Raw genomic sequence first — 18,938 nt, 5'->3', positions numbered from 1 at the left:
TAATTTAGAACAGAAGGGGTATTAGTGTGCTAATTTATTTCTGGTGCCCAAACTTACGGGAGCTGTATTTTAAACCATATATAATGGGGAGGGCTGGGCGGGGGGGGGGGTCTACTGGAACATGTTCGGCATACACTACTGCTTTAAATCCAGTGAGTATCTTGCATGTATTTCTCCTCCTCCCACCATTTTCTAAGAAGAAATATTTCGTTGTCAAAGAGAAGTTCTACATTTGCTTCTGGTTGAACAACTTATTCTCTTTTGAGTTTGAGACTAGACGGACTTGTATCTGACAGGGAAATGATGAGTCTAAAAAACTGTCTAAATGCTTTGCAAATGTACAGGGTTAAAGGCAGCACATTAAAGTGTGGTTGTACTCTGGAAGTGACATCGTGGGTCCCACATGTATCTTCCTTTCTGACACCATCTCACATTTGCTTAGGTTGCAAGTAGAAAGATGCTGCACTCTGAAGTCCAACTGTATTCGTTGTGGCTCACATAACAGCATAAAACTCTACAAGCCGAATTTTGCTCTCCGTTACATTTTGTCTGGATTGAGGTGACACAGGTGTAAATGCAGCCTTACAGTTTACACTTCTTTAGATGCAGGAGCTGAAATAGAATCCAGCCTTTTCGGTATAACAAGCAAAAAGCAGATGCCTTATTTTTATCCCCAGAGTAAACAGATGGAATGCTCAGAGTGAGTGGTTCTGAGCTGAAAGTTACTAAATATCCACACTTTAAAGGAGCATTGTGCCACTTAAGAAGGATCTTTTTTGTTAGGCAAGATGCATGCAAAACTTGCATGAACTCTAGATCAGCACAATTATCATTTGAAGATTAAAAGAAAGTCACAACGATAACAGCAAATTCTTATCAACTTTGTCCTAGGCTATTGTTTACGTGGTGTTGAATTTTATCCACAAGAGACTTACATCTTGAGAACAAAAAGTGGAAATTCATGACATGCAGCTTGTAAAATACAGCCACTAAAAAAGTTCTTATACAGGGTGCTGACTCAAAACAATCTATAAAAATTTCCCAACCAAAAGAAGGAAAACCCATGGTTTTGCTGAAATGACTTGTGGACAGTGTCGGATGCTTTTGCTTAGCAGAACACAGAAAACTGCATCTTTCTATTTAGGAGATATCTACAATCCAATTGCTGATACACAACCACCCAAACTGTGTGACTTTTATATTATTTATACATACCAGAACTAACAATACTCTGTTCGATATTACACCTCCTACCTTATGATGCATCCTGAAACAAGCCATCCTGCCTAGTGCAGTTCTCTCTTTCCGCAGGCGCTATTCCAGTTGTTGGACTACTACAGGACATCATATCCTATAGAATTATTTTTCCATCCGTTTGTATTCTGTTTTAAGAAACTCATGCTCTTCTTTGGATTTTCCTTTGATAAGGATGTAGACTGTAAGCAATGAAAGATGTGAACTACATTCCACAGCCCAGCAATGTCCATCTAGTAGGAAGCGAAAGGCCAAACAAAATTAACATCAGAGCTGATTTGCAAGCACCCTCACCTTTAGAGCAAAAGAGTAGGCTGGGGCAACTCCTGGTTTTGGCTAACCCCACTCCATATTTATCCAGGTGACTGCTCAGCTCAAGATGAAGCGTGGCAGACTGCGATCAATAGTCTGACCAGGTAGCACCTCTTAAAAACCAAGGACTACTGTGAATCATATTGTAAAACAGAGGCCTGAATTTAGGTCACCCGCTAGTCACTGACACTAGTAAGCATCAATGAAATAATCCTTGCTCTATCCACAGTTGTTAAACCCCTACATAAGTCTTGCAAGAATGAACAGAATCCAGTATTTTATATTGTCTTCTGTAATGTTCTCTCCCACCCCAATAAAATATAAATACAAAATGTTCACAATTATTTCAAAAGCACATTTTTTTTCTTTATGGTGTATAAGGTGGTGGCTTTTCAAAAGGAGGAAAATATGGTGGAGAATAGCGAGGAGGAGCATTGGAGGACCACATGTAGCTTGGAGATGGTGACATTGACTGGGGGTCATCTGAAAGGCCAGAAGGAGTGGAGGTCGGAAACACACTGGAATGCTGCGCAGAAGAGACAAATACTTTTGTCAATAGCAAGCGTGAAAAGAATACAAGGTAAATAAGCATTTCTTAATCTCCTACACTGAAAGGGGCAGTGGCCAGTTAAAAAAAAAAAAAACGTTTTTATCAAGCAGTATGATGTTCCTAATATTTTACACCTTGATCCTGCAAACACTTGTTATACACATGCTTAACTTTATTCAAATTAATAGCCCCATTGAAGTCAAGTTAAGCAGCTGAGTAACCATTTGCAAGATAAGAGCTTAAGATTGTTAAAACTCAGAGTTAAATTTGATTTCCCTTTCATCATTTCTGCTCTTTACTTAATGCACTTAACTAAGCTTACACAATTAACACAGACTAGTCAATTTCATCCGTTGTTTTTCAAACATTAGACCGCTGCTGTAATGTTTAGGTTGCAAACGAGAATCAAATCTTTCTGTATGTGTGTTTGGCTTTTACAAGAATTAACAGGGAGGGGAAACACGACTTCAATTTTGTAAAACCAAATTTGTCTCACAAAACTTACATATTTCTCCTAGGCTACTCAGTAGTGTCCCTTTAAATTGATGAAGGCAGCATGGCTTATTCCTATTTTAGTAAGCATTTTATTTGGAAAAACAAAACGGGCACATGGCCAAAATAAGTTCTACTCCTAAAATTGTCTTCATATAAATAGCAAACAATGGGTTTAAAGCATTCCACCATAAAATACTGACACTGTTAGACAATTGTTAACATGTAGCCATCTGTCTAGAAACAGGTCAAACAAACCAGTTAGGAAGAGGGGATGAGACACAATGAAGCAAGCCTCAACACTTCAGTCATTCATTTCTCCCACAAGATTCCCTACGCTTTCATCCATGACCACCATTTCCTGGGCTGCTCTGGGTGCTCCCCTCTTTGCAGTCGGAGCCATTCCAAAGACCCACTTCTACTGCGCTATCTGTAAGAAACTGGTCATGGCCGGTCGATAATGGCGAGGTTGTGAAGGATTGGGGATAATCTAGACGTTTTAGCTTTTAACGAACAGAGCACCATACAATTGTATTATATGCCAAGATATAACAAATTACCACTTGGACCTCTCCCCTTTTTTTGGTTTGTCTTTTATACCGTGAATGTTTTGGGGCAGCCTGGAAAGCACCTCGTATACTGATGAAGTTACTTGGTACCTTGCAATAATCTGAGAGCCAAGAGTGACTTATGGTGAGGACAAAATCTTTGCATTGTGCTGCAAAGGCAGATACTATGAGCGCATGTGTCCTGATTGTGTGTCAGAGAAGAGCATTTATAGCTTTGTGGGACTCAAGCGTAAGCTGCAATAGGGTGTGAAGATAGGGGTTAGCCTTTTGGGGCAGATTGTCTGTGTGAAAATTGCTTTAATTAAAAAAAAATTATATTGGAGGTCGTGTGTGTGTGTGTGTGTGTGTGTGTGTGTGTGTGTGTGTGTGTATATATATATATATATATACACACACACACACATATACACACAGACTCTCTCACTTCCCTATTACAGATCTGTTACAGCTTATTGTGTAAATATTGTGCCACGAGTTAAAGGCAGGCTTGGAGCCCTGTGGTGCAGATTGTGGGAGTCCACAAAAAAAGTCTCTGAAACCAAAGGCTTCTGTTTTTGATTACACTTTTAGATGGCAAAACGGCTTTCCCTCACCTCTCGATTAGGGCCAAGCCCCTCCTCCCTGCCAAGTTTCAGCCGTTTGAATCCCCCAAAACTCTGAGGTTTGAAAGATGGGGTGACTTAGCCGCGGCGGGTGCTGCTGTGGCATTGGCTAGAGAACACAACCTTGGGTTTTAAACATTACAAAGCACCCATGTGTTGCTGCCTAGCAACAGCCAGGAGCCTTTGAGGAGAGCCGGCTTTGTTGCAGCTGTAGAGTAGGCCTGGCTTATTTTGGCTCCAGTCAGCCGTCGGATTTTATTAATGAAGCAGGCCACTGAAAGGGCTGCACTTTTGATTCCTCCCTGTCTAAAAGGAACAAAAGGCGGAATGGGCCGCTGCTGAGATGAAACAACCTCCTCATTTGCATTTTCTTTTCAGCACCAAACGTGGCTTGCTACCTGCAGAAGTCAAAGCACTGTAGGAATGAGCCTTTCCCTGCACCCCACCCTTCCCAACACACAAGGTGAATGACTAGCCTGGTGCTATTTTCATGCGGAGGCTGACAGTTTCCTGCCTGCTACATTTGTGCTAGGACTGTTACAATGGGATGAGAAGCAACGGTCTGCTGCCACTGCCATTGGAAATGGCTCGTTTCAAGTGATTGGACTGTCGTGGACCACAAGAAGCCTGTCTAGGCTCACACCTGGCATGAAATAATCTCAGCCCAACCCCTAGAAGTTTGTGTGCCTAAAAACTAACAACGACTCAGCTCAGCCACGCTGATGACATGTGCACAGAGTTGGAGAGAGTTTGCCAGTGGTTAGGGAAGGAGACGGAGTCAGGAGACCTGGGTTCTATTCCAGGCTTTATTAGAAATGTTGGCTTCTTTGTTTTCTGGTCAAAGTGATAGAGGGACTGTGCAGAAGAGTTAATTGGCTAGCTGCTTGTAGCAGAAGACATGCAGTCCTTCGGGAGGGATTTAACGAGGAGAGGGGAGTGGCCTCACAGAGGGAGCAGTGTGGAAGAAGGTGCAGAGACATTTCATGGAACATGCAGACAAATGGGGCACTGAGGCTGCCACCAGGGGAGAAGGGGACTGAGAGACAGAGATGGGTAATTGGGAGAGGCAAAGTTATGGAGGGTCTAGAAAGAGATGATAAGAAACTGGAACAGTCTGAGGGAACAATTTCCAAGGCCCTTAGTGACTTAGGAGCTCAAGTCTCATTGAAAATCAATGGGACCGAGTCTCCTCCGTGTCCAAGTCACTTCTGAAAATGGGACTCCAGGGTTTGTGAAAATGTTCCCTTTGGTCTGCACACAGGTTTTGTACCCATTAAACTCTCCCAGTTTAGGAATAGCACATTCATCAGTACAGCACCTTAGAAAGGTTCGTGTCAGTATAGTTTAGTTTGGTAAATGTATAGGAATAAGCTATCCTGAGGTAGCCCTTTCATAGCGGTGTAAGTCCACAGTCCGCGGGGTGGCAATGATCTAGTGAAATTGGTACAGAATGTGTGTGTGACAAGCCTTAAAAATCCTCAGCCTAGGAATACTCAACACTTTAAAATCTTCCTGATGTCAGTGTTACCTGATAGCGTCAGAGGGGCTACAGAGCCTGGAGGGCTATTGCTAAATAGAGAAGACTGAGGACAAGGGAAGGTTTGAAACGTACATTGCAGCTTCTTTCTTAAATTATCAAAAAAAGCCACCAAAATACTAATCATAAATAAGGATCCACTTGTTAAACCCAACAGCACAAATGTTCCGAGTCCTGGCACAGCTCCAGAGGATACTCCGGCCATAGGGAAGGGACATAGAGGACCATGCAGGATCATATTATGAAGTTCTAATATAACCTATTTTGAGGGACCTCTCGGCTTGGCCCTTAACAGCATGTGGCACGTGTGACACTTCCCAGGGGTACCCAGCATTGGGAGGCACCTCACTACCACCTGGCCTTAGCATGAGGAAGTCTTGTCTGTGCCTGCTGCGGACCAGCTCTCTGAAACCACCAGTCTCGGGCAGCAATAGCCTTGCCTTCCAGGTCCCCCCAGGCCTCCCTGTCTCTGTACAAGTTAGCAATAGGCACACTCCAACCCCTGAATCCTCTGAGCATCCCTCTGGCGTGCTTCATCCCTGGTCCAATCGCAGAACTCTCAGGCTCACTACTCCCAAAGGAACAGTTCACCTTGCAAGAGCCAGCTCAGGTTCACCACTCCTCTTAACATACAGCAAGTAGATAGATAGGTAGTGAAACCAAGAATAAGTTTATCATCAAAGAACAGAGATTCAAGTGATGGCAAATAATATTAGAAACAAAGGGTTCCACATAAAACAAACTCAAAGGCTAGAACCTAAACTTCACTTACTAGACATTTCCCTATCTCCTACAAAATAGTTTACCCCCAAGTCCTTTCCCCAGTGTTTTAAACTAGCTTAGCTGAGATCCCTTCTCATATGATCAAGCCTGCTGGTGGCTTTTCCATACAGCCTGAAGGAATCACTAGAGGTTCATCTGCCTCCACATACTAATGATTAGCCTGTTGCTCAGTCAATGGTCGCCCACTGCCAACTGTGCAATACTCAATTTAAACATGACCAGCCATGACACTGAGATAAGTGACTCTTCCCCCTTGCCTGACAGGAGTACATAGACCACTTCTGGTGACCCGCCTTAACTCACAGACGTAAAGAACATAATTTTTAGTATATATACACAAAAGTCTTCACATATTTTCCGTACATACATCTTGCAATGATTATGATTACTTGCGTGGCAGGCCTTCACTAGAGACCTTCTTTGGCAGACTAGAGTGTAGATACCAGACCCAGGGGATCTCTGTACCTCGGGGTGCTCCTGTGACCTCTGCCCGTGGGCATCAAGAGGTCCTTGAGTCACAGTAGGGTTGAAAGAGGCACAATTTGTTACATTTCCCTGCAGGCAGAGGCTCGGCTATACTGCCTGAAGGTACGTCTATACTGAAATCACTGGGTGTGGTGGCAGCTCACACAGACATACTGGAGCTAGCTTTAATCTAGTGAAGCTGTGGCAGCGTGCACTTGAGCATGGGCTGTACAAGCCCCCCTGGAACTGTGGGTAATTACTTGTGGAGCCAGATGAAAGCTAGCTTGGGTACGTCTACTCCACTCTGTGATTGCAGTCTGGACATGCCCTTAGTGAAACTTAAATACAGGGCTCAAGAACAAGGTTTAAGTTTGCTGGGAAGTTCTAGCACCCTGTGTAGGTAGCCTTCTGGGGAAGAGAGAGACCTTCATGGTTCCAAGGCTAGGGTATTCTTATCTATTTAATGCTACTGTCTGTTGTGCCGTACCTGGAAGTCATACGCTGAGTATGGTGGCAGATGAGGAGTGCTGTGGTAGTAAGTGTTGTAAGAAGTCACCTGTGGCCTTGAGTAATAGGACACTGAGGGATGTGCGTTTTCAACTGTACAGTTCAGTGTAGGAAGGGAGGGAGTCTGTTGAGACAAAGACACACACAGTCTGACACAAAGGTTAATCTGCACCTGCCCCACAGTCACAGATAACTGACACCTGCATGACTGCAGAAGTGATTTAAAGGAACAGTGACTGATTTCAGAGCCAAGTTCTGGTGAATTAACAACTTGCAATTCAGTCTGATGGCTCTGAAGTCAATTCATTCTTTAGCTATTCAGTGTGTTCCTTTAAGAATGAACAGAACAAACTGGCCAAAGCCTATCCCACACTAGTACTCAAATGAAGTGGATTTTCGGAATGGGGCTTCACAAAGGGGAGAAGGAAACTGTTTTAAAAACTGGTTAGTCTAGTAGGCTGATCTCTTGTTTGCACCAGTGCATTAAAATGCATTGGACATTACAACTCTTCCTTCCAGCAGAATTCAGAGATGATTCTGTATTTCTCTCTTTGCATACTTTATAGTCCATATGGTTTGGACTTAGCTTAGGAGACAATACTACTTAGCTATGCATGACCAGGAGGCAAATCTTTACCAGTGACCTAGGCATGTCCCTCATACTTTGACAATATTTGTTCATATTTTGGTTGGGAAGATTTTGATGGATTTTGAAGAGAGGGTAGAACAATCTATTCTTCTGAAATCAGGCACATTGGATAAAGAGCATGTTATAAATTCTGCAAGAGGAATACATCACCTGGAGGAGCAAACTCTGTCCCATCCCTTTCACTTAGTATTATGCCAAATGAGCTACAGAGGACAAAATAACCATGAATTTGCTTCTGCGACTTTTCAACTCTCCTTCTATTTAATGGAAATGGTGGTGGTTGTTCAAAGAGTAACCAGGCAGCACTGACTTAAGACCCTGTGTATGCCATAGCACAGTGGTTTTCAAACTTTTTTTCTGGCGATCCAGTTGAAGAAAATTGTTGATGCCTGTGACCCAATGGAGCTGGGGATGAGGGGTTTGGGGTGTGGGAGGGGCTCCGGGCTGGAGCAGAGGCTCTGGGTTGGGGCCGGGGATGAGGGGTTTGGGGTGCAGGAAGGGGCTGTTGGTTTGGGGGGGCTCAGGGCTGGGACGGGATTGGGGCACAGGGTTGGGGCGTGGGCTTATCTCGGGTGGCTCCCAGTCAGCGGCACAGTGGGGGTGCTAAGGCAGGCTTCCTGCCTGTCCTGGCACCGTGGACCGCACTGCGCCCCGCAAGCGGCCAGCAGCAGGTCTGGCTCCCAGGTGGAGGCGGCAAGCGGCTCCGTGCGGCTCTCGGCCACAGGCAAATCCCCCCCCACACACACCCCAGCTTCCATTGGCTGGGAACCGGCCAATGGGAGTGTGGAGCTAGTGCTCGGAGCGGGAGCTGTGCGTCGAGCCCCGTGGCCCCCCGTCTAGGAGCCGGACCTGCTGCTGACCGCTTCCAGGGCGCAGCGCGGTGTCGGAACAGGTAGGGACTAGCCTGCCTTAGCTGGGCAGCACTGCTGATGGGACTTTTAACGGCCCAGGTCGGCGGTGCTGACCAGAGCCACTGCAACCCAGTGCCTCACATTCCACGACCCAGTACTGGGTTGCAACCCACAGTTTGAAAACCACTGCCATTGCACATGCCCTATTCCAGCCTGCTGAAGTCCCGCTTATTGTCAGACCAGTATTTCCATCTTCTTCCAAGGCACAAATTATCTTACCTGGTTTCCCTCCAAAACCAGCTTCAGCTGTTTTACACAGTGAAGAAATCAGGTGGATATCCAAAGCTGTTCAGCTGTTTGAGAGCAAGGTTAGAGTAAAATATAATTTTGTCCTTAGTTAAAAATTCTGGTGACCTTTACTTTGCTTTGGGGGCAGCAACTGAAATTTGATAGAAGGGAAGCCTTTGGATGAACTGAACGGTAAGTATCCTGTAAAATTAATATAATGGTGATGGTAAAAATTCTGAAACAATTCATAAACCTAAGAGCCACCTAAACATGTTTCTTCTTAAAAGGGACATCAGGCAAAATATTCATTTAAAAAGGGAATTCCTCCATGGTGGAAGCGGAGATTTTACTGCTGACTTAATCTTACATTTCTTCATGTGCTTATTCGTTAATCGTTTGCAATTCCCTATGCTTAGACAGTGTTGTCAGATCCGCCAATTTAGTCAGTTTCACTTTCTACTTATAGTTATTGCAGTTCCTTCTTCTCAGCACAAGCACAATGTGCATGATCTGGATTCAAACATAGTAAAGGTTATTTAAACAACCACCACCTGTATGTACTGTAATATCACTGCCAGTGATTTGCATCTGAAGAAGTGAGGTTCTTACCCACGAAAGCTTATGCTCCCAATACTTCTGTTAGTCTTAAAGGTGCCACAGGACCCTCTGTTGCTTTTTACAGATTCAGACTAACACGGCTACCCCTCTGATACTCATCACTGCCAGTGAGGTTTTTAAAGCTATTTTAAAAGAACACCCTCCATTTGAAGGTCTAAACTTGTCAGATCATATCCCTTTCATTTCTCTAGAAGTCTGCATCATCTTACCATGTCTTTAAAGCCTCCAAGGATTGCAGCTGTGATGATCCCTAGAAACAATCCAACTATGTTCAAAATTGTCGCTGACCAGAGCAAGTGGTAAAGGTGAATGATATCCTGGCAGCTGCTGACATCAATATATTCATAGTACCCACCAGAAATTTCCACTCTGCTGGATTAGAAAAGAATTAAACAACAGTATAATAAAATTCCCAAAAGCCCACCTGGACCACAGAATGCATCCTGCAATGGACCAGGGGTCCCAACATCAGTGGGATCAGGGCCGGCTCCAGGGTTTTGGCTGCCCCAAGCAGCCAAAACAAAAACAAAACAAAACAAAAGCCGCGATCTGCGGCGGCAATTTGGCGGGAGGTCCTTCGCTCCCAGGCGGAGTGAGGGACCGTCCGCCGAATTGCTGCCGAATACCTGGACATGCCACCCCTGTCCGGAGCTGCCGCCGCAAGCACCTGCTTGAGAAGCTGGTGCCTGGAGCCGGCCCTGAGTGGGATGTTTCCACAGGTAAGGCCCGCTGGAGTAGGCTCATCATGTGACCTGAATTTTGACATCTCCCCACATGATCATGGCAGTGAAGAATACTCAGCTTGAATACACAGTGACGCAAACATATCCCGTAAGCCCCCCTGGATGTCACTGAAGTCAGTGAGTGATGGGTGGGTGAAGCTGCAACCTCGGAGTTGCCTCTTACATTTCTACCACATGTCCTCCGGTTAGCACTGGGCTGCTTATTGCCAGAATAATAGATAATTAACCAAATGCTCTGTCCTAATACAGCACCATTGATCTCAAAGCATTGTCCACACTTTAAATTTCTCACCCCTCCCTGAGAGGTCGGTCAGCATTACCACAGCCGTTTGATAGAGGGACAATTTATAGACACAGAGGACACATAGCTTAACCAAGTCTACACAGTAGCAGAGTTGGGAATTGAACCCTGGAGTCACTTAAGTGAAGTTTGGTAAAAGGCTGATATTCTATATGTATGTCATCAGATGTTCACATAGAGCCTTTCAATCCAACCGTTCCCCAGTGCATTACAGACTGATAACCTCTGCACACGAGCCAGCCCATTCCCCTGCTGAAATGCGGCACAGCAGCTGCCACCGATGAAGTACCAACAGCTCTCTTACAGCACCCAGCAACGTTACATAACGATTACGTGGGACGTAAAGACCGTAAGCCCTTGGGACCCTGCGTTTAGATTTCATCTAAGACATCTCATCTTGCACATTAAGCTCCCCCTCCCCGTAAAATATCAAATAAAAAAAATCTGCATTATTTGGATATGGCAGGAGGAGGGCCATGCCAACACAATGGCCCTGAATCCATAAATCACTCCTCTCTGATTGCCACGCCAGGAAGTAAACCAGATGAATCTATAGTGGAGACTAATGAATCCTGTTTAGGGCACTGTAAGCATCTGGAACATGAAGGTCTCTGTACTCACAAACTACTTTGAGTCTTATGGTCACACACAAATTCAAATAATGGGGCAAAGTCCAAACCCTGCAGGAATTTGGGGGAATTGGTACATTTTTCTGCCAAACCAATTTTTTCATAATTTTTTTTTTTTGGTGCTCTGAAATTATTTGTGAATTCAGGTCAAATGTGGCCAAGATTTTGTTTATTTTTATTTATTTATTTTTAAAAGTCAAAATGTTTCATTTCAAAACATTCGGTTCCAAACTGAAATTTGGCCAATTTAAAAAAACAAACAAACCCAAACCAGCCACATTGAAACAACAATAATAAATTACCCAAAATCTTTTGATTGATTTGAAACAAACTCTTTTTGAGGTTTTTGATTTGATGAAAAAAAAATTAAAAAAAGAGAATACATTTTGTTTTGGTTCTAATCTAAATGGATTTTTTTTGGTTCAGTCTCAAACCCCCAAAAATCCATTATTCACTCAGCTCTGAAATTGGTGGAAAAAATCTTGTAATAAAAGCTTAGATCTCCAGTCTCCCAGTCCTGAGTTCTATGCCCAGATCTGCTGCAGACTCCCCTTATCATCTGAGGCAACTCAATGTGGGCAACGTTTGCAAAACCCTCTAATGTTAGGGGCCCAATTTGAGACACCTTGGGAGATTGATTTTTAGAGGCCTCAAGCAACCACAACTCCATCTTAGATCCATGGGGTCTGCAGGAGCTCAGCACTTCTGAAAATCAGCCCCCCAAGGTTGTCTTAAATTGGGGGATCCAAAGCTAGAAACACCTAAAGCCAGAGACCACTGCTGAAAACTTTGGCTTTATAGGGACACAGTCAACTTACACACTGCAATTCTGTCTGAAAAATATTCCTTGACTATTTTTATGTGCGCCTAAGATTACAGTAGCTGGAAGAGATTAGAGACAAAACTGTTCTCTCTTTTCACTGCTGCCTTTGTGCATTTGACAGCACTCTGAATAGAGTCAGTTTCACATTTCCTGCTCCTCTCTCCCACTTCATAATCAGTTTGTGCTGGTTATGTGTTTTCTGCTGTTTCATACAGCACCGGGGAGAGAACACACATTTTAAAAAACAGGTCAGGTCACAACATGTGGCAGAGCATATGGGTGTCAGGTGTAATACCTGAAATGATTTTTAAACTTAAAAACCCCAACTGAATAGTTTACAAGTTGACCATGTCCCTTAAACCTCTAAGCCTCAGTTTTCCCATTTGGTAAAGTGGGGATAATACTTGCCATCCTCATAGCGAAGGTGCCCGGCTCAACCCATTCACATTTATGTAGCATTTTGAGATCATTAGATAAAAGGTACCACAGGGGAGCAGATTGGTGATTAACCTTTTGAACATACTGAAAGACTAGACTGTCTTATAGCAGCATTACATGATCTAACTTCCATTATAATATGGTAGGATTGCTACCTGAAGTAATAATGCAATATCTATGTCTATAATAGCTATAATTAACCAATACTATACATAGCTTCTACCATATCCCGTAGGAGTCCCTAACCTCTTTAAATGCTAGCAAACCAATGCAGCCCATATTTGCTCTTAGCATGGATGTTGAATGCTATTTTTAGTTTACTCACTTTCCACAGTTGTATAGGTCACAGCAGAAGCAGGTGTTGGTTTTTATTTTAGGTGTGCAAGGTCCCCGGCGCTGTGGATTGCAGACCCCCTGCGTGAACACAAAGAGAAGGGGGATACAAGGAACCAAGGAAGAGATGAGCAATGGCCTTTGGTCCTGTTTCTCTCAGGCTTGGTCTATGCACAGATTTTGTACCAGTAAAACTATGTTGGTTGAGGGGGTGACTTAACTGATATAGTTCTACTGGTACAACCCCCAGTGTGGACCATGTATAAAGGTGCCTTATACTAGTGTAGGTTATTCTCCTTTCTGTACAGGAATAGTTCTGCTAGTATAAGCACATTCCAACTGGGATAGGTCCATCCACACTAGGGGGGTTCCATATAACTACAGTTGTGCAACTTGTGTGTGAAGATCAGCTCTGACAGAAGGAGCTATTCCCCCCCCCCACCTCCCCAGTTAGTGACCTCTGGGCATGGACTTGTCAAGGAGACAATGCAAACTGAGAAAAAGATTCCTAGGCCACCCACGACACGGTGGGAAATGCTGGATGGTTACTGGCAAGTAAAGAGATACAGGTGTGTGTGTCCATCCGATCCCGGTTGCCAGGCTTCCTCTGGAGACGTGACCTCCCTGGGGCCAGCGAGATTCGATCTTCTCCCTGTCACTGCTCCAGGACTGCCCACTGCCCATCCTGCACCCCAGACAAGTGCTGGGGGGACATTCCAGTTGAGGAGGGGAAGTCAGGGAAGAAAAACGGATTTTGCTGGCAGGCTGATTGTTTTTATCTGGCAGCTCCTGAAAGCGGCTCAGCTATTTGGAAGGAAAGTCCCAGAGGATGCAGAGGAGTGCACAGGGGAGGCAATCAAAGGTGTCCAATACACATGATTTATTACATGGGTTTCACCCACTCCATGTGATTGTAGATGTTCCCCCCTTTTCAGGGAATACATTTCTCTGTCAGAAGGTGTCCCAGTTTGGAAGCGGGAGCTGCTTATCTTACAGCTGGCCAGAGCTGTCCTTCACTTTCCCCCGGTCAGTGTTCGCCATGGAAACACTGGCACAGTTGCTTCTGCCTCAAATGTTGACCTGCTGAGGGCCGAAAAGGCTACACAAATGGACACGTGTGTCCTTCACCTCCTCTCTGCTGGTCTACTCTGTCAGGTTGGCAGTCCCAGACAGGGCTCCAGGCTCGTTCGCTCTGGTCCGCACTCCTATTTCCAGCATGCCCCACTCCCAAATGCCCTCTCTAGTCCGCACCCCTAGTGTTCCAGCATACCCTTCTCCTCTGCTGTGCTCCCCCGCTCCATCACTGGAGCCTCACGCTCCTCCCTCCTCGAGACCCCAATGCTGAGCCCCTCCCGAAGTCCTGCTTTCCTGTGCATGCAGGGAACTACTGAATCCATCCTAGGGGGGCTCTGTCCCCGACTGGTCTGCAGTGCATACACCTCCACACCACTGCCAGCCCCGTTAGAAAGCGATGCCGCCAAATCCGCACTCACCTCGGGTGGAGTCGTACTTTTGGAATAGTACTGACATCGGCCTGCGTACAGTGGCCTAAGATCCTGCAGAAGAAAACAAGGGGTTTAGCATATCATTCAAAGCCAAGCCGAGGTTCAAATCTAGCACATTGTCACATATCTGAGCAGGGAGGAAGGGCCAGACTGGGCTGGATTTTCAAAAGGGCAGCGTGCCCACACAGACACCGGAGTGAAGGGGCCAGGTTTGCAGAAGCACTCAGCACCCAGCAGCTCCCACGGAAAACTGTTTGAAAATCTGGCCACGGAGGCGGGTATGTCTTCACTGCAGAGTTAACCCAAGTGAGCAGCACACAGGCCTAGGCCCCCAGGTTAGCCTAGCCCAGGTGTGAGCAGCCACCCCGGAAAGCCATACCTGAGTTACTGTGTCCTCACTCGGGATGGCACTCAGCCCTGTGCATCATGTGACATCATACTGACACCCACACGGATCATCGGCAGGGTTAGAACCTTTAAATCCCACTGCACGCACTTCTGCCTCTTGAGCTAAGGGAGTCGACAGCAGCAGTAGGTTCTTCGAGCGATTGCTCATATCGATTCCAAGGAGGAGTGTGCGCGCCGCGTGCACAGTCGTCGGAAAGTTTTCCCCTAGCAGCTCCCGTCGGGTTGGCTGTGGAGCCCCCTGGAGTGGCGCCTTCATGGCGCTCAATATATGACCCTGCCGACCCGGTGCCTCCACAGTTCCTTCTTACCGCCAGTGACGGTCGTTGGAACAGCGGTGACTTGCTTAGCAAGCTCTCCTAGTTTTCCCTAGCTTTCAGTTTAGTTTAGTTCATAGTTATTCCTAGCTTCGTTCAGTTTAGCTTTAGTGGTTTTGGTTGTTACAGCAGATAGCTGTTGGGAGTGGGGGGTTTTCCCCTTCACCTCGACCGCGTTCCCCGTGGTGACTTGGGGTATGCCTAAGTCCCAAAGGTTCAAACCCTGCAAGTCCTGCAACAAGCCCATGCCAAAGGGCGAACCCCACGACGCTTGCTTAAAGTGTCTGGGGGAAGCACACCAAGCGGACAAGTGCAGGATTTGTAAAGAGTTTCGCCCCAGAACGAAAAAGGAGCCTCAAACAGCTCCTTATGGAGGTGGCACTTAGACCGCAACCTACATCAGTGCGGCAAGACTCGGCACCGAGCTGATTGGTGGTAGAAACGCCACTGCAGAAGGACTTCGGAGAGACCCGCGGCATCACCACTCCCCAGCGCTAAAACCGGCGTGATCGACCCAGCACTGCTCCCATTCCCTGATGCAGAAGCGGCACCAGAAGCAGGGGAGGAGTGGATCTCTGACTCTGAGACCCACCCCTTTGAAGTCGGCCAACAGGGTGCGTCCCAGAGAGGAGCACCCAGCGCCAAAGACTTTGGAGCCAGCACCATCGACTTTGGCCCCGCAAGGGGGACCGTCGAGTCTGGTGCCGTTGGACTCCCCGAGCCAGGTCATTGAGGAGGTGGAACTGCCATCCACCCTGGGCACCTTTGAGGCCGCAAGGGATCTCATCGCCATGACGGCACCACGATCCCTGGTCCTTCGAGCCAAGCCTCCGGTACCACAATGTGCAGCAACGTCTTGAGGCAAACCAACGATGCTTCGTCCCTCAGCACTGCCAGTGGAATCACGGCACCGCTCGGAGTCCCAGCACCGCTTGCAATTGCAGCACCAGTCAGACTCACGGCACCGGTCCAGGTCGTGCCAGCACTCCTGATCGCGACACCGATCCTCATGCCGATCCCCATCATGGAGCAGGTCCCACTCCCAACACTGGTCATCTCGGCACTGGTCAGCGTCCCCGCACAGACCCCGATCTCGGTACCGCTCCAGATCGCAGCACCGCTCCCCAGTCTAGCTCTGCTTGGCACTGCCCTGGCCATCGTGGTCCCGGTCTCCATCTTTGGACGTGGAGACGGGGTCTAGATACTCAGAGAGGGGCCGGCACCGGTCAGGGCGTGGAAGGCCTGAGGTGGGGGCAGGGCCATGGCCTGAGCAGTGGCAGCAGTGGCCATTTTGGACCCTGTGGGTGTACCACCAGGCCCAGGGCACCCAATCCAAAGATTCCTGTTCAGCGACCTCTGAACCGCGGGTCCCGGAGGCATCAGCCAGTTGCCCCACCCCTAGGTTGCCAAGGAGGTACTGGTCACATTACCTCCCCTGGAACCATCCCCAGTTCCTGAGCCTGATCCAGGTATGATTGGCCCTGACAGAGAGGTGGGACAGGAGGCCCATGGAGACCAAGAGGGTCAGGAGGACCCTGTTCCCCCATTAGCCTCATCATCCTCCATCTCTGGACCACCCCCATAGACAGCTGTGCCCACCAGGACCTCCTTCATAGGGTGGCGCGAACAATGGGCTTGCGGACTGAGGTGGTGGTAGAGTTGGAGGACCCAATGGTCAACATCCTGGCCCCAGAAGGCCCATCGAGGGTGGCTCTATCCCTCATCAAGACTATACAGGTCAATGCTAAGACCATTTGGCAGACCCAGGCCTCCATCCCTCCCACCGCGAAGGGTGTGGAGAGGAAGTATGTTGTCCCATCTAAGGGGTACAAATACCTCTTCACACACCTGTAGCCTTGCTCACTGGTGGTGGCTGCAGTAAATGAAAAGAAGAGGCAGGGACAACAAGCCCCAGCGCTTAAGTCCAAGACTCCAGGGCTACCAGGAAATCCTTGGGCATGCACACCCCAGCAACCCAACGCAAACATTTCAAGCCTCAGCAGCAGCAGCGCTTCTATCCTCCTCGGCCGAGGCAGGACTTTTATGGGACAAGGGGCAGGAATGGCAGACACAAGCCTTCCCATCCCCCACCCGGGCAGAGCCAGGGCCCGACTAAACCATTGTCGGGTTCAAAGCAGGCCTTTTGAAGGTTCGCCTGAAGATGGCGCACTAGCCACAATTCCGGATCCTTCCCTATCTTTCTTGAATTGTCTGTCCCACTTCTACCCTGCTTGGTCCCAAATAACTGCAGACCGCTGGGTTCTCCGTACGGTAGCAGTGGGATATTTTCTCCAATTCTGCTCCTACTCTCCCTCCCACTCCCCTTCCCTGTCCCTCTTCAGGGACCCTTCTCACGAGCAACTCCTTATCCAGGAGGTGCGGGCGCTCCTCACCATAGGAGCGATGGAGGAGGTTCCTCAGGAGCTCAGGGGTAAGTGGTTCTATTCCCGATACTTCCTAATCCCCAAAGCCAAGGGGGGTCTCAGACCCATTCTAGATCTGCAAGAACTCAACAAGTTCATGGTAAAGTTGAAGTTCCGCATGGTTTCCCTGAGTACAATTATCCCTTCTCTGGATCTGGAAGACTGGTACGCTGCCTTCGACATGAAAGACGCGTACTTTCACATAGCCATTCAGCCTGCACACAGATGATTCCTACTGTTCGTGGTCGACCACAAACATTATCCTTTGACAGTCCTTCCATTCGGCCTTTCTACAGCCCCCCGAGTGTTCACCAAGTGCATGTTGGTCGTGGCCGCTTTCCTCCATCAGAGGCAGGTACAGGTATACCCCTCTCTCGACAACTGGCTGCTCAGGGGCCGTGCCAGGGGGCAGGTGGAGTCTCAAGTCTGATTGGTCGGATCCACAGTTGAGAGACTGGGTCTCCTCCTCAACATGAACAAGTCAACCTTGGCACCGACCCAAAGAACAGAATTCATTGGAGCGGTGTTGGACTCAGTTCAGGCAAGAGCACTTTTGCCAGAGTCCCGTTTCCAGGCCATGACGGACGTCATTCAAGGCCTCTGGCAATTCCCAACCACTACAGCAAGGGGGTGCCTGAGTCTTCTTGGTCACATGGCAGCCTGCACTTACGTGACCTGGCATGCCAGACTGAGGCTCCGGCCTCTACAGGCGTGGCTTGCTTCGGCCTGTCTCCCGGGATGCACCAGCTTGAATTCAGTGGTCAGGGTGCCGGGTCAGGTGCTCGAGTCCTTGCATTGGTGGCTCGACCCTCGGTCAGTATACAAAGGAGTCCCCTTCAACAGCCCTCAGCCCTCCCTGTCCCTAGTAACCGACGTGTCAGCTCTGGGATGGAGTGCGCATCTCGGAGACCTCCAAACGCAGGGCCTGTGGTTGGAGGACGAGCTGGCCCTCCACATCAATATCAAGGAGCTGAGGGGACTGCGACTAGCATGCCAGACCTTTCAGGCCTGACTACGAGGTCAGTGCGTAGCGGTTCTGATGGACAACACCACTGCCATGTTTTCCATCAACAAGCAGAGTGGAGCTGGGTCCTCTCCCCTGTGTCGGGAAGCCTCTGGCTGCATGTCCCACTCCATTCACCTGGAAGCATCCTATTTACCAGGAGTTAAGGGTGCACTGGCGGACCACCTCAGCAGGTCCTTCCGCAATCACGAGTGGTCCATCCGGCCGGATGTCATACACCTCATCTTCCAAAGGTGGGGGTTTCGCCAGGTCGTTCTGTTCACCACCCAGAGCAACAGAAAGTGCCCAATATTCTGCTTCTTCCAGAGACACAGCCCAGGCTCAATCATGGACACATTCCTGTTACCTTGGGGAGGCCGCCTGCTCTACGCCTTTCCCCTGTTCCCTCTCATGCACAAGGTCCTACTCATGGTCTGCAGGGATGGGGCAGAGATAATTCTGATAGCTCCAGCGTGGCCTCGACAACACTGGTACACCACACTCCTGAAACTGTCAGTGGACACCCCGGTCACGTTGCCTC

General features: G+C 47.8%; 1 protein-coding gene across 2 annotated transcripts in view; it reads right to left on the bottom strand.

Moving 5' to 3' along the window:
• Nucleotides 1-1,374: 1,374 nt before the first annotated feature.
• LOC135978127 (transmembrane protein 255A-like) overlaps nucleotides 1,375-18,938 on the bottom strand; it is a 52,761-nt gene continuing 35,197 nt past the window's right edge. The window contains exons 5-9 of one of the 2 annotated variants that reach the window (XM_065579169.1): nucleotides 14,238-14,300; nucleotides 12,737-12,825; nucleotides 9,687-9,846; nucleotides 7,052-7,195; nucleotides 1,375-2,092 (exon numbers count right to left, since the gene is read on the bottom strand). In XM_065579169.1, coding sequence (XP_065435241.1) covers nucleotides 1,934-2,092; nucleotides 7,052-7,195; nucleotides 9,687-9,846; nucleotides 12,737-12,825; nucleotides 14,238-14,300 — 615 coding nt within the window. In that variant the 3' untranslated portion in view covers nucleotides 1,375-1,933. Of the gene's footprint in view, nucleotides 2,093-7,051; nucleotides 7,196-9,686; nucleotides 9,850-12,736; nucleotides 12,826-14,237; nucleotides 14,301-18,938 lie in introns of both variants that reach the window. The other variant, XM_065579168.1, reaches the window with a different exon arrangement.

Source organism: Chrysemys picta, unplaced genomic scaffold (genome assembly GCF_011386835.1).
Source record: "Chrysemys picta bellii isolate R12L10 unplaced genomic scaffold, ASM1138683v2 scaf133, whole genome shotgun sequence".
Classification (NCBI taxonomy): domain Eukaryota; kingdom Metazoa; phylum Chordata; order Testudines; family Emydidae; genus Chrysemys; species Chrysemys picta.
This window is presented reverse-complemented; position numbering and strand designations above follow the sequence as displayed.